The sequence below is a fragment of the Capsella rubella genome, unplaced genomic scaffold (assembly GCF_000375325.1).
Source record: "Capsella rubella cultivar Monte Gargano unplaced genomic scaffold, Caprub1_0 scaffold_4, whole genome shotgun sequence".
Lineage (NCBI taxonomy): Eukaryota > Viridiplantae > Streptophyta > Magnoliopsida > Brassicales > Brassicaceae > Capsella > Capsella rubella.
In genome coordinates this window covers 10,847,339-10,868,002 of record NW_006238920.1, presented here as the reverse complement: position 1 = coordinate 10,868,002, position 20,664 = coordinate 10,847,339, and the positions used below count along the sequence as shown (strand labels likewise).

At 37.0% G+C, this 20,664-nt stretch overlaps 6 protein-coding genes across 10 annotated transcripts; 2 read left to right on the top strand and 4 right to left on the bottom strand.

Annotated features, from left to right (window-relative positions):
* The first annotated feature begins 4,915 nt into the window (after positions 1-4,915).
* LOC17887791 (protein NRT1/ PTR FAMILY 5.6) lies at positions 4,916-7,092 on the top strand. The gene is made up of 4 exons (XM_006293833.2): positions 4,916-5,109; positions 5,210-5,427; positions 5,521-6,065; positions 6,157-7,092. The coding sequence occupies exons 1-4, from the start codon at positions 4,965-4,967 to the stop codon at positions 6,998-7,000; spliced, it is 1,752 nt and encodes a 583-aa protein (XP_006293895.1). The 5' UTR covers positions 4,916-4,964; the 3' UTR covers positions 7,001-7,092.
* Positions 7,093-7,509: 417 nt separating this feature from the next.
* Positions 7,510-9,805, top strand: LOC17888939 (mitochondrial substrate carrier family protein B). Its single transcript, XM_006294487.2, has 7 exons — positions 7,510-7,840; positions 8,169-8,345; positions 8,439-8,588; positions 8,724-8,825; positions 8,910-8,980; positions 9,103-9,170; positions 9,297-9,805. The coding sequence occupies exons 1-7, from the start codon at positions 7,634-7,636 to the stop codon at positions 9,530-9,532; spliced, it is 1,011 nt and encodes a 336-aa protein (XP_006294549.1). The 5' UTR covers positions 7,510-7,633; the 3' UTR covers positions 9,533-9,805.
* Positions 9,806-9,957: 152 nt separating this feature from the next.
* On the bottom strand, positions 9,958-10,895 carry LOC17890404 (protein MIZU-KUSSEI 1). The gene has a single exon (XM_006295841.2). It carries the CDS (start codon positions 10,893-10,895, stop codon positions 10,128-10,130), a length of 768 nt encoding a protein of 255 aa, XP_006295903.1. The 3' UTR covers positions 9,958-10,127.
* Positions 10,896-11,726: 831 nt separating this feature from the next.
* Positions 11,727-12,456, bottom strand: LOC17888763 (non-specific lipid-transfer protein 1). Its single transcript, XM_006295166.2, has 2 exons — positions 12,104-12,456; positions 11,727-12,006 (listed from the first exon to the last, which is right to left on the bottom strand). The coding sequence occupies exons 1-2, from the start codon at positions 12,432-12,434 to the stop codon at positions 11,990-11,992; spliced, it is 348 nt and encodes a 115-aa protein (XP_006295228.2). The 5' UTR covers positions 12,435-12,456; the 3' UTR covers positions 11,727-11,989.
* Positions 12,457-12,764: 308 nt separating this feature from the next.
* On the bottom strand, positions 12,765-15,184 carry LOC17888072 (protein RETICULATA, chloroplastic). Its single transcript, XM_006294199.2, has 8 exons — positions 15,101-15,184; positions 14,270-14,946; positions 14,082-14,180; positions 13,710-13,930; positions 13,543-13,612; positions 13,382-13,461; positions 13,231-13,295; positions 12,765-13,144 (listed from the first exon to the last, which is right to left on the bottom strand). The coding sequence occupies exons 2-8, from the start codon at positions 14,831-14,833 to the stop codon at positions 12,951-12,953; spliced, it is 1,293 nt and encodes a 430-aa protein (XP_006294261.1). The 5' UTR covers positions 14,834-14,946; positions 15,101-15,184; the 3' UTR covers positions 12,765-12,950.
* Positions 15,185-15,419: 235 nt separating this feature from the next.
* Positions 15,420-19,915, bottom strand: LOC17888905 (serine/threonine-protein kinase ATG1c). Of its 5 annotated transcripts, none has more exons than XM_006296123.2 (13): positions 19,493-19,915; positions 19,195-19,312; positions 19,033-19,091; positions 18,683-18,747; positions 18,397-18,490; positions 18,240-18,320; positions 18,035-18,143; positions 17,569-17,641; positions 17,113-17,486; positions 16,669-17,030; positions 16,278-16,566; positions 16,120-16,190; positions 15,420-15,989 (listed from the first exon to the last, which is right to left on the bottom strand). In XM_006296123.2, the coding sequence occupies exons 1-13, from the start codon at positions 19,727-19,729 to the stop codon at positions 15,732-15,734; spliced, it is 2,190 nt and encodes a 729-aa protein (XP_006296185.1). In that variant the 5' UTR covers positions 19,730-19,915; the 3' UTR covers positions 15,420-15,731. The 5 variants fall into 5 exon arrangements, with proteins under 5 accessions (XP_006296185.1, XP_023640253.1, XP_023640254.1 ...); XM_023784485.1 differs by having other exon boundaries at positions 16,669-17,027; XM_023784486.1 differs by lacking the exon at positions 19,493-19,915 and having other exon boundaries at positions 18,571-18,728; positions 19,195-19,210.
* Positions 19,916-20,664: the final 749 nt, after the last annotated feature.

Genomic DNA, 20,664 nt, shown 5'->3' with positions numbered 1-20,664 from the left:
TGAGTTTAAAGGATGCTTGAACATGATGCAGAACATAAAGCAATTACTTTCTTTTGTATCGGAAGTAGAGAAAGATAACAAAACAATCCTTGTTGCTGTCGACTGGCGGCAATATAAAACAAACAGGACTTGTGAATTTAAAGAGATAAACTCAGAATATCGTTGAAAGCCGCAAAATCTGCCCTTTTACCTCCACATCACAGCTCTTACTTCCCTCTTCTTCACTAGACATGGCTTTCATCTTCATTGTCTCCGTACGAGAAGATGTAGCTGGCGTCTTGGATTTATTAGAGTAAGAAACACGTACACCATCATTGGTGATATCAAACTGCATGTTATCGTCTGATGTCAATACATTTCAATCATCTGAGAAAAGCAGAAGAAGGCGACGATGTTATACATAAATCCGAACTCCTCTGTTTGGAATCATATTTCCTCTGTTTCTTCTTACATCCCTCACTTTCATCTTCACTCCCCAAATAGCTTTTTGGATGTGTGTCTTGTGATGTATGTGTGGTGGTTTTCCAATTGCGTTAAATTTTTGCCAATATGTTTGTGTTGTGTCATGCGTTTAGAAGTAGAAAAGAATTGGTGATCATCATTTATTTCCCTGGATGTATTAGATATGTAGATTTACACAAAACATGTACCAAACATGTATTAGATTAGGATTTACCCCGTGGTACACCACGAGTCCATAATTTAATATATTTGTTTGGTTTATCATTTTCGTAATTAGTTTTTATAGTATAGTTTTATACGTGTTTATTTCATTTGATTTTACATAATTTTATGAATCTGTATTATAAGTAGATTCCTATATATATGTGGTTAACTTGCGCTACACCGCGGAATAATTTTGTCGTAATACAAATTATATTTTAACTTAACCCGTATCAATATTTTATTATAGACAACCCGTAAGAAAAATATAATCATATTTATGTAAACTCAAATCTGTCCAATCATATTTATGTACAATATTATTATATTTTAAAATATTTAGAGTTAAAATATTAATAATACTTTAAATCAAATGTTATAACATTAGGGCATTAGTAAGAGTTTCTGTAATATTTTAAACCTTTCCAAGATATTAAAGTTTATAATAATTTGAAACTTTTTAAAATTATATTTTTCTTAAATTTATAACAGGATTAAACAGAATAATTTTTTTAATTTGGATGCCTAAGAAACCAAATTTCATGCTCATTTGTAGTTGGAAACCTATTAGTCATATTTATAATGGTTTTGAACTCTTATATAAACATTTTCCCTTTATTAATTGAGTTATATACGTCCGTTTTCAAAATTTTAAATTGCAAAATGTGTGGAAAAAAATTTGTATTTTTATTATAAATATTTTTATGTAATAATATACATGGAAAATAAATAAGATTATAGAAATATATTGGAGAGAGATTCAAGTTATTAGAGAGATATTTTAGGAAATTTTTTTGATGTAATAAATATTTGTTTCCAATTTTGAGATTTGCTTGTGATTTAATTACAAAATTAACTTTAAGTTTTGTTATTTATTCAAATGGCAAGGGTTTGATTATGCAAATATTACAAAATAAAAAGTTATAACATAGAATAGATTTTATTACAAAATGTACTTCAAAAATTTTAAGATAGATATGTAGATTTACACAAAACATGTACCACCGCCTAATGGAAATCGAAATAGCTACATGTTGACTTTTCTCTATAAGAAACTGAATTAGGCAAGGTTGGTAAATACTAGTTGAGGGTTTGGCTGGGGAGGTTCTTGTGGGTTTTCAAGCAATCTTATGTCATCGATAAGTTGTGCTTTTGTTACAACTCTCTGAGTTTTGCTAATTGAGAAAATCGGATTATTTTTACCATTCTTTTCGTGATAAGGTAAGCTAATTAAAGTCATGTTGTATGGAGCACTTATTGAGTCATTAGTGCTTGCATGTCATTCCCTACTAAAGTTGGAGAATGCTTGAACAGGAAATGCGACGAAAACACACTTCTCTAACAAGACATCAATCTTACTCGGATTATCTAAAGAAACCGTATAATGCTAATACAAGGTAAGCAAATATCATTATACTGGAGCTATATATACTTTTAGTTTACTTTCCATTGCACATTCTTCCTTATCCTTGTTGTATATTACTATATTATTTTAGTAGCTTTCTGATTATCTCTCTCCTTAATACATGAAATTGAAGTAAATATGATCAGAAGTTTTTGTTTTCGATTGCCGTATCATAGAATTCAGGAGACAAAACTAAAGTTTTTGTTTTCTGATTGCTATATCATGATTAGAAGAGCTGTTTGTACCATTAACTTGGCTATATATTTGATTGCAATTAGTACAAGTCACAAGACGAATAATAAGAATATAGTGATAGCATACAACCCAAAAGCAAGAATTGTTAAGCATGATAGATTCAAAGCTGTAGATAAAAGTGTAAACAGTATAATTTGTTATTCTTCATGTGAATTGTTATGGATGATGGAATGAAATATGACAATAGCAAGCTTCTGACTAATTTTTTTTTTATAAGCATTATCTCGTTTTGCTCACAAAGATATTGATTAAAGCTTTATTTATTCCACCATTCGTGATAAGGATTAATTGGTGATCACTTACTATACTTAAATGGAGAAAATATATATGTTTATGAAATGGCTTAGGTGTATTGGATATCAAAAAGTTTGTCTTTGATGATGCCATAATGGCATGATCTCCACAATTCGCTTTCTTGCTTCGTGTGGTACGTTATCCGCGATATCAATGATTGGGATACATCATGTATCATGCTTAATAGTATCAAAGGAATAGTATCACTTGACATGTATGCAGTAATATCTGATCCAATGGGAATGGTTCCACTTGTTAGATCATCGTGTCTGATATGACTGGTTAGCCATTCTACCGACGTTCAACTTTGCCATCTTTCTGATCTTGATGGTAACGTCCTCTGACTCATCATCAACCATTGCATGGTGCTTCATTTGATTTAGCCATATGTGTTGGCATGTGTCTCCTGTGACCCACTTCTACTGACTACTGTTATAGAGCAGTGCATTACAATGGGAGAGTACTGTACCTATTACCAACTTTTCATGGGGAGCAAAGCACGTGAAATGTATAGAAGAATGTGGCTTAGTGGAGGTTATAGCAATTTCTATCAAATTTCAAATCGTTTAAAGTATTTTTTTTATCTTGTCGCCATGACAATCATGTGAAAGTAGTCACTCTAATAAGCTTTTTGCTTGTCTGAGTTTCAAAAAAATAAAATAATGCAAAAAAATATTAGGACTCTAGAGTCCTAATATTTTGGTAAGTACAAGGCATCTTGTTTAAGTTGTCCATACTCCATAGAAGCAAAGTACTACTAGCTATGAGCTCATGCATGATATCAAAACTTGGCTTAAAAGGGAAACTCTAAGCCTTTAGTAGTTTTTTTCCAATGAAGTCGAGGTCTTCCTAGTTTCAGGCAAATCACGTTTTTCTTTTTTCGTTAAGGTGGTGAGGAAAAAGAACCATTTATAGGAAAATGAGGTTTCATGTGGCAACAACAACTCTCAACATTGTTTTTCTTTAAAGTTCCCTACTATTTGTATATAGACATCATATATACTTGCTATTCTGCGCCAAGTCTTACTAGAAGATTCTCTTCCTCTTATTTTTCTTCTTTCAGTACTGTTTGTTTTTGTTGGTACTGCTTCTTGAAAATTCAGTCAATAGTGATAAGCACTATGGAGAAAGGTTTATCCACTTTCAAAAGCCATAGTGTCACATTTGATACAAGCTTGTATGTCGACTTGTTGAATGCTTATCGGAGCGTATATATACAATCTACACAAGATATGTTTGGATTTTGTTAGCAATTGAAATCCACTAAATTTTAACAACATTCCCATGAATGATCACAAACTTATCATTCATTGGTGTCATGACCTTGACAAAATCATTTTCTTGTAGAAAAATCCATTTCAATCACTGTGCATATGATAGAGCACTATTATCTCTTAATAGTGAGCATTGAACATACTACATAGCTTTAAGCTTTTGCATTTTGTCTAATTTTATGATTAACTCTTAGCTGTAAGAGATAATTTTTTTGCGGCTGAATGTTATTTTGGATTGTAGAAGGAGTAGGAACTTGGAACCGAAGGCCTAAGAGAAGTGAGATCTAATTCGATACAAAGAAGGTCAGTTGAGACTAGAGAGTGATGAGAATAGAGGAAGCATTCGATTTATTAAGCTAAATTAAACATCTCAGATTCTAATGGAGTAGGGGGAGTTAGGTTGAATGCCTTAGAAAGATCATTGTGACAAGATGCAGAATATTGAGAGTTTTGATTCCAAAGAAGAAAAAAGTAAATTGAGTGGGTAGTTTTTACTTGACTTCATATTCTTCATTTTGGTCTGTCAGAATAGGATAACACTTTTGGTGGATATATAATCTTTGTGTTACTACTATACGGTACGTACGTAGTAAGGGAATATATCTTTGTTGTTTCTGCCTGGAAAGGTGAAAAGAATATAAAAACGATCCTGTAAAATTTTGTTGAAGGACAAGTTTTAGGATAAGATTTTGAAGAGCTATGTTCTGTCTTGACATCTCTCTGATACTTCTCTTCTATATATACTTACGAGTTCTTGCAAATACAAGTTTAGGTGACCTTTTACATTACTTACATTTTCGTCTATACGAATACGTCCCTCAACACGCATGTGAAACAAAATAAAGAAAAGTAGAAAATGAAAATTGCCTAAGGCTGTAAATAAAGCAATGTAAAAGAGTGAGAACATGATCTGGGAAACACTGTAGAAGATGATGAGTCAACAACACAAAGGAGCTTAGGCTTATATAAAGAGGACTAAGTTTGCTTCTCCTCCAACAGATAACTTCACACATACACTCCTTAAGAATCAAATCTCTCGTGTGGTGTGTTTTGTCGACTAAAGTTTTGAATACATGGAGCATAAGAAGATCGGTGCAGAACGTCAAGATTCGTACGATGATCAACAGAAATGGGTTTTTGATTCATCTCTCGATAGCAGAGGACGTATTCCTCTTCGAGCTCGAACTGGCGCTTGGAGGGCTGCACTCTTCATCATCGGTACAGAGAACTTTGATTGTATATACTGAGACTATGCTATAAAAGCTCAAAATATAAATCTTTGGTGAAGTCTTTTTTTCTTTTCATCTTCTCTGTGCAGCAATCGAGTTCAGCGAGAGACTGAGTTACTTTGGATTAGCTACGAACTTGGTTGTCTACCTAACAACAATTCTCCACCAAGATCTCAAGACGGCTATAAGAAATGTGAACTACTGGTCAGGTGTCACTACTTTAATGCCACTTCTTGGAGGCTTTGTAGCTGACGCTTATCTCGGCCGTTACGCTACTATCTTGGTTGCAACCACCATTTATCTTATGGTAAGATATATATTCTTACTCATTAACTACTCTAATCCAATTTATATAGAGATTCCATAAACAAGCTTAAATTGTGTCTTGATGTTTAAACAGGGTTTGGTTCTCTTAACAATGTCCTGGTTCATACCGGGCTTGAAACCTTGTCACAAAGAGATGTGCGTTGAACCAAGGGAAGCGCACGAAATAGCCTTCTTCACTGCCATTTACTTGATCTCCATAGGGACTGGAGGTCATAAGCCTTCCCTTGAGAGCTTTGGTGCTGACCAATTCGACGATGATCATGTTGAAGAAAGAAAGATGAAGATGTCTTTCTTTAACTGGTGGAACGTCAGCCTATGTGCTGGTATTCTAACGGCTGTGACGTCTGTTGTCTATATCGAAGACCGGGTTGGTTGGGGTGTTGCTGGCATCATACTAACTGCAATCATGGCTATATCACTTCTCATCTTCCTCTGTGGAAAACCATTCTATCGTCACCGGACACCTTCTGGTAGCCCTTTGACCCCAATGTTACAGGTCTTTGTTGCTGCCATTGCCAAAAGAAATCTACCTTATCCTTCTGATCCTTCTCTGCTTCACGAAGTTTCCAAAACAGAGTTTATAACTGGTCGGCTTCTCTGCCACACAGAGCATCTTAAGTGAGTAGAAGCAAACTCAAAATTTTCATATATGATTTCTTGAGTATCCTAAACTGATTCTGATGTGTGGTTAAAACTTAAAACCTTGCAGATTTCTTGACAAGGCAGCAATAATAGAAGACAACAACCCTCTGGCCTTAGAGAAACAGAGTCCATGGAGACTCGTAACGTTGACAAAAGTAGAAGAAACGAAGCTGATCATCAACGTGATTCCCATATGGCTCTCTACGCTGGCCTTTGGCATCTGTGCGACACAAACTTCGACCTTCTTCATTAAACAAGCAGTCACCATGGACAGACACATCGCTGGCTTCACACTTCCTCCAGCTTCCATGTTCTCTCTCACCGCACTCACACTGATCATCTCAATCACCATCTACGAGAAACTCCTCATTCCCTTGCTAAGACGCATCACACGTAATCAAAGAGGCATCAACATTCTCCAAAGAATCGGGACCGGTATGCTTTTCTCCCTCATCACCATGATCATTGCAGCTCTAGTTGAGAAACAACGATTGAACCGTACCATTAACAACAAGCCGGCCATGAGTGTGATATGGCTAGCTCCTCAGTTCATAATCATCGGCATTGCGGATGCCTTCACACTCGTTGGACTCCAAGAGTACTTCTACGAACAAGTCCCTGATTCCATGAGAAGCTTAGGTATAGCGTTTTACCTAAGTGTGATAGGCGCGGCTAGCTTCTTAAACAATCTCCTGATCACAGCCGTTGATACTCTCGCCGAGGATTTCTCGGGAAAGAGTTGGTTCGGAAAGGACCTGAACAGCAGCCGCTTGGACCGGTTCTACTGGTTTCTCGCCGGTGTAACCGCTGCCAATATATGTGTCTTTATGGTTGTAGCAAAGAGATGCCCTTACAAAAGTGTGCAGCCAACAAGCCAAGGTTCTACTGATTCGTCCGTCTCAGTCGCCTAAATCAATAAGACATGCAATACAAAAGTATATGTCATTAAGTTTTGACATTAAAACAAAAATTAAAGAATGTCGCATTTAAGTTAAAGTTAATATTTTGATATGAAAAAAAAAACCAAAATACAATTTTTTGTACTAGTTCCGTGCTTGTTAGTATAAAATTTCTATTTTCGCACCAAAAAAGTATAAAATTTCTATTTTGATTTTTTTTTTTTGGTTTCACATTGTTTGGTTTGCATAATCTAACTTATTTAGAATACTTATTTGATATTTTCGTACATTTTTTTTTAAGTATGCTAACTTATTACCGATCAAAACCAAAGCATATTTTAAATGTCATAAACTCATAACAAGGTAATAGTAATATATTTTTAAAAAAATAAAGACAACTTGAGAATCGAACAGTTGACGCATATTCCGCGTATCACAGTATCTTTGATGCTTTACCGAAATACCCTTCTCCTTCTCCAAGCAAGATTTAGGGTTTTTCTAAAAGAGTTTACCTTTTCCCTCTCTCTCTCATGTCGATGTCTCCGATCTCCATCGCAATTCAGTTTCCTTCAATTGATGTGACCTTCGATTCCAAATCCTTCAACCCAGAAACGGGTTACTCATAGAAAAGAGTGATAGATAGATATGAATGTTGACGCTAGAGTCGGTGTGGCGGTGGATGGAGCACAGAGTGCTCTTAACACTGCAACCACTGTTCATAGTAGTGTCGTGACGCAAATTAAGCCGCAGGGGCAGCTAGGGGTCGTTGAGAATTTACTCGCTGGAGGTATTGCCGGCGCCTTTAGTAAGACCTGTACCGCTCCTCTTGCTCGCCTCACCATCTTGTTTCAGGTCTGGTTCGAGTCTTGGGTTACCTTTTTTCGTTGGTCAATGTGGGTATCACAGACAATTTGTAAAAATTGGGTCTTTTTGAGCTTGCTGCTTGGTTTTGGTTAGTGAATAAGACAGGTTTTGAGGTTTTTGGATTAGGAATTGATGTGAGGGTTTAAGAACATTTAGTGAGCTCATGAAGTCATGAATAATTTGTTTTGTCCTTTTGGGTTATCACACATTTTGACTTCGTAGCAAAGTTCGAGGCTTTACTTTTTTACAATAATTGCTTGTCTTGAGAGCTTCTTGTCTCTATTGTTTATATTCAGAAGGTTGTTGTCTCTTTCAGTTGCAAGGCATGCAATCAGAAGGTGCTGTGTTAAGCCGTCCAAGCTTATGGTGTGAAGCTTCCCGTGTTATCAATGAGGAAGGATTTAGAGCCTTTTGGAAAGGAAATATGGTTACTGTAGCACACAGGATTCCCTATACTGCAGTAAACTTCTATGCATATGGCGAATACAATAAAGTGAGTTGGATTCCAGTCTTTTCTAATCTGTGTCGTCTGTAACCGTTAACAATGATCTGTCACTCAGCCTCGCAATCCTCTTTTATTTTACAGTTTTTCAATTCAAATCCAGTCGTACAGAGTTTTATAGGAAATACGAGTGGCAACCCGATTGTGCACTTTCTTAGTGGTGGCTTGGCTGGAATGACAGCTGCTTCAGCTACCTATCCCCTCGATCTTGTCAGGACCCGTCTTGCTGCACAGGTAATTGGTTTCCTATCCTTAAATTTTGTTTTTCTTCCTGAATATGATGTTTGAAAGCTTTATTATCCCCTTGATCTAACCAGTTTTTCTTTGTCTTTTCATGGCTTGCATTGCATTATATTTGATCCTTCCCAGAAAAATGCAATGTATTACCAGGGTATTAAGCATGCTTTCCATACCATATACAGAGACGAGGGACTTCTGGGTCTGTATAAAGGACTTGGTCCTACATTGTTGGTATGCTTTGTTTGCTTTCCTATCTTCTCTTGTGGATACTGTGTTGATTGTTAACTTCTTCTTGGTACATCTTTTCTGATGTAGGGTGTTGGGCCAAGTCTTGCTATCAATTTTGCTGCGTATGAGTCTATAAAATCATATTGGCATTCTCATAGGTAAATGTCATCAATAATTGATTTTTTTTCTGTTACTTTTGCACTCCCTACTGAATTTATTTGTTTTTTCCAGATGCTAACTCATCATACATATCTTACTATTTTCTTTGAATCTTTTTTAGGCCAAATGATTCGAAAGTGCTTGTTGGTCTTTGTTGTGGAAGTCTAGCTGGAGCTGTTTCTTCAACAGGTTTACTATTTGACCTGACCTTCTCTCTGCGTTATAGTTTCTAGTTTTGTTCCTAGAGACATGCATATCTGCTTCTTATTATGTTGCATCACATGACACACATTTTGATGCCCATAAACTTTGTAGTTACATATCCGTTGGACCTTGTGAGAAGAAGAATGCAAGTGGAAGGAGCTGGTGGAAGAGCGCGAGTATATAAAAGTGGATTCTTTGGAACATTCAAACAGATATTCAAGTCAGAAGGCATCAGAGGGATATACAGAGGAATAGTGCCTGAATATTACAAAGTGGTTCCTGGCGTTGGTATCCTCTTCATGACAATGGAGGCTTTCAGGATACTCTTAACTTCTCTCCCCAATTGACAACTTCCACTTATACTTCAGAGGAATTTAGTTGTTGCTTATAGAGTTAGTAGAAGAAAGGGACAAACTTGTCTATTCCCCCACTTGGTCATCTTTTCAAACGCTTTGGTAGTAAAATTTATTCTTCTTACTGCCGTGAAGATATAGAGGAAATTTTCCAGTTAGTTGCACTTGGGTGTTAAAAACATTCAAAGGCATCATATTTACACTGTTTCACGTGAGCATATCTATCTGCTGATAATAACATTTGTGTTTTTGTTCTCTCTCTGTTTACCATCATGTTTACACTCTAATGACAGTTATGTAAGTTTTTGTGTTTGATACAAAGATGAGATTTTAACAGTCCTGGAATGTGAACATCGTGTTACTTCAGAAAAAAGATTACTATCCTCAAGAAAATCTTGAAACAATCATCAGTCTTTCCAACAAAGAATGTTTTACAAAGATCAAGAACTCAAATCCAAAAAGACCCACAAAGAAATATCTCATCAAGAACTCTCAAAATCCTAAAACTCTAAGACCTAACTCATCTGTCTTCCCGAAAAAAAAAAAAAACTTTATGAAAAGGATTCATAAGTTACCCCAAATGGCCAATTCAGCTAGAGGTCCTGAGCAAGAAGATACTGAGTTCTTGAGCCGAGTTAGCATCCGGGTTAATGAGATGAAACGACTCCGAGTCAGAGCTTCCAACAACATGCTCGTAATTGGCCCTCATATACATAACCTCATCAGTATCCGAGTCACCCGACTCACCCGACCCGGATCCAGATGGTAACACACCAGCACCAACCGTCATCGACTCCAACCTCTTTAACATCATCCTCGTCTCTTCATTAGCGCTTCTCCGCGCAGCGAAACCTAGCTTTCTCCCGTTACAGAACATCGTCCACACGGGTACGGATCTTAGCAAGCACGACTTCAACTCGGGTCGGGTCGGGCACTCCAAAGCAACACGAACAAGACCCGAACCCATCTCGTGAACCAACTGGCTCGTAGCTATTGAAAGCTCGAGGAGGATGATGGGTTTAACAGAGAGACGGTCGTGTTGAACACAGAACCAGACGTGTCCCTTTCTTCTACCAAATATCGTCCCAATCACCATCGTCTTGGAGGGTCTCTGCGGCACAGTCACGGCGGATAGGTTGTAGTAGTCGGAGGCGGCGGCGGAAGTAGCCTCTGAGGAAGAGGCAGATGAAGAAGCTGAATCTTGAACGTCGATATCGTCTCTCAAAGAAGTGCTGAGACGTTTCTTGGAAGCTCCGGTGGATGATGTTGTTGCTCCGGGGAACGGTACGGTGGATGGATTCGTCGGAGGTGTGATACATGGAAGAAGAAATCGACGGAGTGAGTCGATTTTGGTCATTTTCTTCTTTCTCTCTCTATTGAAAGATGAAATGTGAGATTTTTTTTTTTTTTTCTGAGAGTTTGCAGAGAAAATCTGAAAAACTCTGTTTCTTGTGTTTGCTTTTTATATAAAGGAAGCGCGAAAGAGAGAGAGAGAGAGAGAGAGGGAGAACAAGTGAAGATCCGTTGTGGGCTTTGACTGGGGGTTTGACTGTATTTTACACGTGGAATTTTCTGGATTCGACACGTGGAAAGTGAATCTTTGGATCCTTTGTTTCTTTATTGAAAAAGATTCTATTGTAGATGATAAATAAAAATGTTCACCGGTGAATCGGAAACTCACTCATTGGTTAGTTTTGTTTTGTTATGTTGCTGTGACTTAACCGTACGGTGTTTCTGTATCACAAATTGTGATTCACAATTTACTGCTTTAACGATTTTGGAAGTGACAGAAGAAAAAAGCTTTAAGATAAAAAAGAGTTATGTTGTTGTGCGGATTTCAAGAAATTGGTCAAATAATTTTTTTGTGTTTCACTTTGACAAAAAAGACAATAGATAACACACTTTTTTCATTTAACTGTCGTTTTAAAGTTTTGTTTTTTTTTTTGGCTTAAAAGAAGAATATAATTGTGTACATTTCCAATATGATTTTTGGAACTAAATTGATTACTTTACTGATCCTTTAATATAAAAACCTTACAGTACTAAGGTAAGTCATGATCATATAATTCATGATATCCAGAATGAGAATGTATGTATGTATTTAGAGTTACTACATATATGTAAGAGTATTAGTTTGCATAAAATGTGTCAAACGATATTAGAAAATCTTATGAGAGGAGTAGACTGCTAAATCAGAAGCAAAACATTGCACCCATGTCATCACCATTTTAAATCAGAGATCCATCTCATAGTATATACTATATACTAAGTATGCAGAAGTACTCATATATAGTGGAACAGTAGATTATATAGATTATTAAAGGATATCTATAGTTCACATTTCTCCTCTACAAAGGTAAGTGAAACACATTTTATTTAAATCTTAACAACTCCTCTTCATTAATCCAAACCGCGGTTAACTCCTCGTACTCTATGCGAAGCCATGGTGATTTATGGGACAGTGTAACCTGTAGATAAAACATTAAGACAAAAAAAATGAAGGTAAGTGAAGTCATGTCAAGTTCAAAATATGTATACACATGAGATTTTGAAGAAAATTCTTACGTCCACATCGCTTGCCAGCCTGACGGTTGCGGATGTTACAGCGTTTGGGAACACCTATTGCGATCCCAGGGTTGATTCCAGCTCTCTTGGCTAAAGGAGAGAGCATTACAGCACAAAGGCAACGAGGATTGGTTCTGATAAGAGCACCAACTTTGGCACAGCAAACCGGTGGAACCTTACCCCTCGGGTTCTTTGTAGCAGGCAAACACGGGCTTAGGCTAGCCGCGGCTTGACCAATTGGCATGCGACCACACTCACCAACCGCCTCAGTGTAAGTCAAAGTGATCAGAAGACTCATCACAGCCACTGCAACAAACCTACAACGCTTCATGCTTCTTCTCTTATTCTTGTTCTTCTTCTTGTTTTGTTGAGTGTCTTAATGAGAGTGCTTTGATGATTCTTTTATAGTAAGATGAGTTTAGTGGGGTGGTTGTGTTTTCGTGACGTGTACCTTTAAATTGGATCTTTTCCCATTCTGTAATCATTTGGTTTATGCTTACTTTGATTTAGATTTCACCATCTGTTAAGTGCTTAGTCGTGTGATTTCTTACGTGTTTGTATTTGTTTCTCTCTTTACATTTCTTTCATAAAAACAAGGTTTCAACAACTTTTTGCACTCACTAAATGAACATTCCAATGCCCATTACCTACTTTATTTACATTTGCTTCAATTTTGACACTATAATTATTAACTAGACAAATGCTACAAGGATTTCGAGCTGAGATTTTGTATTATTGGATCTAACAACGGAAAATGTAGTGGAACAGATCGAAAATTAACCAAGTAGGCTATAACAATATATGATTCATCAAATAAGAACCACAAAGAAGAGTTTTGGCTGTGTTCTCACTGACAACCGCTCAATCTTGCCCAATCCACAAACTGCATTCCACCGTAGATGTTATTGGCCAACCGCACACCAACAGTGAAGGCCATAGCTGCCGGAGGCACTTTCTTGGCAAAAGGAGATGCTTCAACCACTCTCTCTAGACCATTGATGATCTGATAACGAGTATTCGAAGAAACACTCAAAAATACACCTGCAATCAATTGCCATTGTTGTGGAGATTAATGATTTAGCAAAGTGAAAGTGAATAAGGTAGAAAAAGCCATATATTATATATACCCCAGAGAGCTGCACTCTTGATTAGTGGTGGTACAGGGATGTTCTCTTCTGATTTATTCATGTTTCTGAGAGAAGAGAATGACAACAAAAATGTAAGCCATATCCAAAAATTTACCCTTTTTTATTGAGCCAGGGGAAAGAGGTGTGTTACCGTTTTGCAGTCATTATCAGATTTGCGATGCCTTGCCCTATGATGCCACATCCAAACCCAACCGCACCATACATTATACCCTGAATAAATGTGAACAAATATTGATCAGCAACGGAAAAATATATGGAGCAATTGACACAGAGATTGTGAAGTTTAATTACCTTGTAGAAGTATGTAGCAAGTCTCTGTTGGGCGGAAAATCTGCATCCTGGTCTTTCAGCTTCAAAAACGCTGCAAAAGTTCCAACATATCAAAATTTAGTAACCAACTTATAAGATGAGAGATGCATGTACTATATGAGAATTGAGTATCTTTTTGAGGGATGTACCTGCTAGGAAGCGCATTATAAGCAAAAGCCATGCGTCCTAAGAAGCCAGCTGATGCAGATGCTTGTCCTATACGAACATAAGGCGCCAACATACCGACTAGAGCAACATTAACCACAGTTCCGACCAATAGATCAGCAACATACAACTCAAACTCCGCCCAGAAATCCTTCCCTCTCTTTTGAACTTCAGCAACAGTAGCACAACAAGAATCAATGACTATCTGAAATAGGCAAACCAAATGCTCATTATTTAATCAATGCAACCATGATAATGTATATCCAAATGTGAATGTACAAGGAGAATCTATTTTCTAAATGAAAAATATGACGATGACAAAAAAAATATGAAAAAATATGACAGGAGTGCCTTACCTCAGCCCCTATTTTAAATAGGAAAGATGGATCAGCCAACATTCTGTTACGTAGCATAGACCATGATCTTACAGCAAACCCAAGCAGCCCAGCTGAGCTCTAAAACCAAAGAAATCCAAACTCAGAACTCTTCTCTAAAACTATTATATCCAGAAGATAACAAAAAGAAAAAGTATTGAAACATGTACCTGCAAATCCAAGTATCTAAGGAGCAGCACTTTGCGGATCCCATAGGTCTTAGCAGCCTCTAACATATCAGATGGAAGAGTAGCTCCCCGAGCTTCAGTCTCTTTCATGACCTCTTCAAATTTCAAAAGAGGTCCAAACTCTTTTTCTTCGTAGTCTTCGCCATCGCCATTGCCTTCTCCTCCATTTCCACCTCCTCCACCATTATTAACTCCCCCATTACCATCATTACCGTTAAAGCCATCACCATCCAAATTCTCAGGCTGATCAGTTCCTAAGTTTCTAACATTTTCTTTCCCTAAGTTGCTATCATCACCTTCTATTTTTGTTAGTTTAGTAGTCGGAACACCACTAGATTGCGGCTCAACAGGAGACTGAGACATATTAACCATCAAAAGCCTCGACCTTTGCCTAGCTGAAACACCTCTAATCCGCAAAACAGGCACTTTCATTGCCTTCACCGTATCTCTAAATACAAAGTCTCGATTACAAATCCCTAACGAAGAGATCTCGTTTCTCACTTTCACAACACTCGAGAATTGATAATTCATTCCACATCCTGCCATTTTCCTCTTCTGTAAACCCCTCTCAAACAGAGATAAATCGACAAATATAAACTCTCTTCAATCAAATCCAAAAAGTTGATGATACAGCTTAGAAGCTTCTTCCAGACAAGCTTCTGCAAAGACAACAAAACTCCCCAAAAATGTATCAAAAAGAATAAACTCGCGAAAACTACACTAAACCGAGGAAATGAAGGGAAAAGAATGAGACCAGCATATAAAAATAATCTCAAAGTTTGAAACTTTAGCCGATGGAGATGAAACCCTAACCTTTGAATCGGGCCAGAAAGAGGAGAGAAATGGTCCCTGCGAAGGAGAAGAACAATGGTGACTGCAAGAGTTGATTAGGGCCACTGGCGCTTATTTTTCTTCGGCTTCACTCTGTATTTATTTCTCTTCAGTCCCTTCTTACACGTGCCGTAACATCTGCACATGTGTGGAAGGGTTTTGTCCTTATTGTTTAATTATTTTCTTACATTGATTTTGTTATTCCGATTGTGAGATACGAACAAAGTACATAAGAATAAACGGATAATATAAGAGGTCAAGAATGAAAGTGCCAACAAAAATTTAGAATTCGCATCATACATAAGCAAACCTCTTCTGAGTTCATTTGTAAACAAAGTCTACTTATACATAAATATTGTATCCAAGACTCATCAAAACAGAGTTTGGTATCAGACTAATGGAAAAACAAAGGACTGGGATCAAGATAGAACAAATCAAATGTTACAACACCCATCATCACACATCATATCCACAACTTCCCTCCAGATTAACCCCAAAAGAATAAGATTACATGAGTTTGCTGTACAAGACAAATACATTTTTCTCTTTTAGAATAATAATAGTCCCATAATAATATAAAGAACACAAGAGAACCCGAACTGAGTGAATGGATTTATGATTGTCTGTTCATCATGGCTAATGATGATCCTTGCATCTGACCACCTGAACTTTTTCTGTGTGATTGCAGATGTTTTAACCTTCTGCTGAGGAAATCGATATATGTCCTGAGTCGATACCTGACTGAGTTTGTAAGAGACAATGGTGGATTCAGAATCAGCATTGGTGCTTCTACTAGAAGAAATACCAGCAACCGCACCGCTTTCGAATATTGGTTTCCAGCATTCTCTATATCTCCCATAACCTCCTTAACCTACAGACAAAGACAGTCACACTAATGGAGTTGAGAAATATTTTATGTACGAGAATGAGAGACAAATTGGTTTAGTTGTTAGTTTTCGATTGTTCTTCATATTCTTTGGGAAAAGGCAAAGGAAACTTACTCCTCCAAGTTTTCCAAGATCAAGGGCTTCTTCGAATATCGTCTCCATTGCATCCGGCATTTTTATATTTCCTGAACCAAATACATGAAAACTCCTTTTAAGATCTTGACTACCTCAAAAACAAGGAAGTTTTTATTTTCCTCGAAGAAGAAACATACCAGGTTCAATACTCTTGGCAAGTTCTTCAGCAAGTTCAATCTCCTGGATAAACTGCCTCTGAATCTGAGAGGATATCTCCTCAGATCCATCATGGCTCAGACCAGTAATTTTATCAGACATGTGGGTATCGTGTTTCAGGCTGCTACTTCTTAGTCTGTTAAAGTCTTGGCTTGGGCTTCCTTCCAAAGCTGAAATTGCCTGAGTATGACATATGTGCAGTGCCTGTTTCCAAATTGCCAGAATCGCCAATTGGATGGAGAAAGCTTCTAAGTGTTTGTCAGATTCAATCTATGAAAAGAATCATGAAAGAATTTACTCAGAAACTCATGATGCTCAGTGAAGGCACGATGATAAGAATTAACTATCTATAAACAAAGTAAGTTTGGTTACCCTTTCATGAACTAATTCTGCAATTGTTGCAGCACATTTTCTTAGAGACCTGATTCTTGTCAGGCTGTGAGTTGATGGCTGTTCAAAAGCATCCCCAAGATCCAGAGACCCATGAGAAGTGCTCGGGGCAGAATTCTGGCTGTCTAGGCTATCAAACCGACTGATGTTGTCGCCAGTAGCACCAATTATTGGCATGGGAGCCGTTGAATTTATGCTTCTGTTGAATAACTCTACAGGAGGAGACGGAGACTTGAATGGGAAATTATACGGCTTCGAAGAACTCAATGAAGATGATGGCATATCCACTGGTGGTCCAGATACGAGAACAAAATCTTGATCCATGGAGTCTTGAGAATCATCTACTGCAGAACTAAATATGTGAGAACCCCAAACAAGAAACTTTTTCATTCTCTAGGATGTCGAAAATAGTTGAGATTCAATTACCTCGTCCTGGAGCAATAAGTGATCTGGAATCAGTCAATTCTGTAGGTTCCCTACGGTTTCTCCTATCCGAATTTATTTGAGTATCAAATCTAAATCTATCGTTTCCCTCTCTTTGGTTGATTCTACTATGTCGGGAAGTATGTTCAGTATATCTTAAAGGACTAGAATCCCCCTCCCGTCTCCCAACTCTGGTATCAACGTTAAATCCAGAGGACGACGTCTTTTTCAAATAGGAAGGGCTCCCGTCAGGTCCACTAGAATCATCATCTAGAAGGAATGGCAAACAGTCTTCTTGAGAACTTTCTTCCATGTTTCTCGAGGGGCTGCTTTCAGAAGAAAGAAAACCGTCCATTGTTCTTAATCCCAATCTACTCCTGCAGCACAGATAATTTCATCAGTACAAATATTTGCATAAAGGAGAGAAAAAGCATTCGTCACGAAAAATGTCAAATCTACCTTGAGAAATCATATGCCTGCCTGTCCGAAAGAAAAGGGTGATTAAAGAACTCTTCAAATGTCAAACGTTCCACTGCGAAAGACAAGATATTTAAGAACGGCTTGTAATCGCATTAAATACACACAAAGAGGACCATAATAAGTGGTATATGAGATGAATAAGCATAGTGTAAGCCACTTTCAAATCACAACTCTAAATTCTGGAACCATGAGTTACTTGGAAAGCTAGAACAATCTAGACTGAAATGACAAAAGTAACAATTTCTGTTTTCAATTATGCTAATCAAACAAATAACTATGGTACATGTTTGAATTGCCAATTAAGCGTGGCCATAATTCTAAATACTTGTACGTTTTTTAGACCAACACACATATGCCAATAGACCCTGAGGCAGCATATGGGTCTCATGCAATATAATTGTAGCCTCCACTAATTCCAGCAGAATTGACTTAAACTGATGCTGACCTGGATTACGGCGCAGTAACTTCTGACACAGATCTATACAGTCCAAACTTAAATCTCTACAGTCCACTGGAAACTGTAACTCGGTTGATCTTATTATGTTTTGAAGCAACTGTGAAGACAAGATGGAGAATGTGTTAGTTTATGCATCAGAAGACAAACACTTGCATACTAAAGAAATCAGTGAGAGACAGAGAAGATACAAAACCTGAATTTGACTGTTTCCTGTAAACGGAGTTCTGCCTGTCACAAGTTGAAATAATATCGCACCAACACTCCAGAGATCTGCCTGTGTATTAAGCTAGATTGTAAGGAGGTCATGTTACGAGAAAAGTATAGGTAGCCTAGTAGGAAAATGGTCTGACCTTTGCATCATACTTTTGAAGTTGCATAATCTCTGGGGCCATATACAATGGTGAACCGCATAAAGTTTCTGCGAGCCCCCTAGGTTGCAGCGATCTGCATTAAGAAAAGTGTGATGTTCAAAATGAGGGAGCTGACATAATAAGCAGAATCCCCCAAGAAAAGAATGAAATTACCTAGAAACTCGACAATATACAATCAAAAGCAGCTGGAGCCCATTTGAAACCTTCTCTAATTCATTCATATTACACTCTTTGATCTAGTAACAAGGGGTGCTGATGACAATACCTTGCAAATCCAAAATCAGCAATCTTCAGATCTGCATCATTTTCATCTGTGGATAGAAGAAGATTCTGTTTCAAAAACGAAAGAACCTTAGATATTAAATTTTAACAAAAGATGGAATCTCCAAGACTGTATCTCTGTTTGGCCAAGGAAACCCTTGGAAAGCATATTCAGTGAAAAAGCAAGACAACAAGTTGAATTGGATACTAACAAATCACCATTCTAAAAAATCCTTTCATCTTTCTGAAAGTTCTATCATTTAACAATAAGCTCAACTAACTTATTAATCTGCATAACAACAACAAAAAGAAAACACCTAGAAGATCATTGAAAGGAATGAGAATCAGACACACCTGAGGCTTTAAATCACGGTGAATAATATTATTGTCACGAAGAACTTGTAAGCCGGCCGCTGTTACATAAAAAGAAAATTGTCTGAGATTAAGAAACATTGTTTTGTCAATCAAAACCAAACAACAAAACAGAGAGAAAGTGGCACTAGAAATAGAATTTACCTAATTGCTGCATGAAATGCTTAGCAGTAGCTTCAGGGACACTTCCACGTTTCTGGACATACACAGACAAGTCACCTCCTTTGCAGTACTCCAACACCAAATGTACTTTCCCGGGAGACTGCATCACATTGCCCAAATAAGAACAAAACCCAAATTTGTTCCACTATACAAGCCTAATTTCATGCATATGATGCAAATATCTTAAATTGAGCAAAGCTAACCTCATCCTCAATTTCTACCTAGAAACAGAGAGAGCCGACAAAAAAAAACGAAACTTTAAATTATATATAAAAAAAACCTTGATCATGTCGATCATACGGATGATATTAGGATGATTGATCCTCCTCAAGATATAAATCTCAGACATGAGACTCTCCTGAAGCTTCTTGTTAAGTCTATCCATGGCGATCTCCTTGATAGCAACCTCAGTGCCGTCAACGCGGTGCCTCGCTTCCCAAACGACCGAGAAAGAACCCGACCCGATTTGCCGACCCACCAAGTAGTCTCCAACGATCCGACCTGTGAACTGAGCCATTTAATTTATCCGATAAACCGGCGCCGAGAATTTAGAGGATCGTAAAGGTTGGAGCTTTAGAAATTGAGCTGAGAGAAGAATCTTTTTGGAATTTTATTTAACGACCCGTCTGGTTGAAAAATTGGATTCGTATTTCGGATAATGAAGAGATAGAGAGAGAGAGAGAGAGAGAGAGGGGTTAATGAAAATTAAAATGTTTTTGAGGATTTATTCTAAGAATCTTCGCACACTAACGTTTACCTCAGTATATGATTAGATCGGGTAATTAATTTAATGATTAATGCTAATTAATGTCATTCTTAAGATTATGTCACGATTTTAGTGGGAAAAGAGGATTTGTTTATGGAATAAAATTAGAGGTTTGATATTTTTTATTTTGTTGCTTTTTATGTTTTTAACGAAGGAGAGATTGAGGCATGAAAACCGTCAATAAAGCGGAGAAAAAAATAACAAAATGAAAACAAAAATTCCAGTTTTGGGGAACCCTGGTTACAAGTTAATACATGGGGAACTTTTTAGGCTTTTACCAAAAAAGCTAAATAAACATTATTGTAAGCTAACTAATTGGGAAATTATTAATATACTGCACGTACCCCACCTCCTTATACTGTTAAAAAAAATGATTTCCACAAAAACGGATACAAATAGTAAAATGACGACTTTCGGTTATATACGATAATGCGGTTTTTAAAAATGGATAATGCGGGTTTTAAAAACGGATAATGGATATCTATTTTTTAATTTGGATGTCCGATATTTAAATATAGATATCCGGTATTTAGATACAAATATATGGTATTTAGATAATATTCGGTATTTTGGTCTAAAATATATGTCATTTCAATATATTTTTTACATATTTACGGATATTCGCAGTTATTTGCGAAGAATAGTTTTTAACAAATATCCAGATTTTCAGATACATACACGATTTC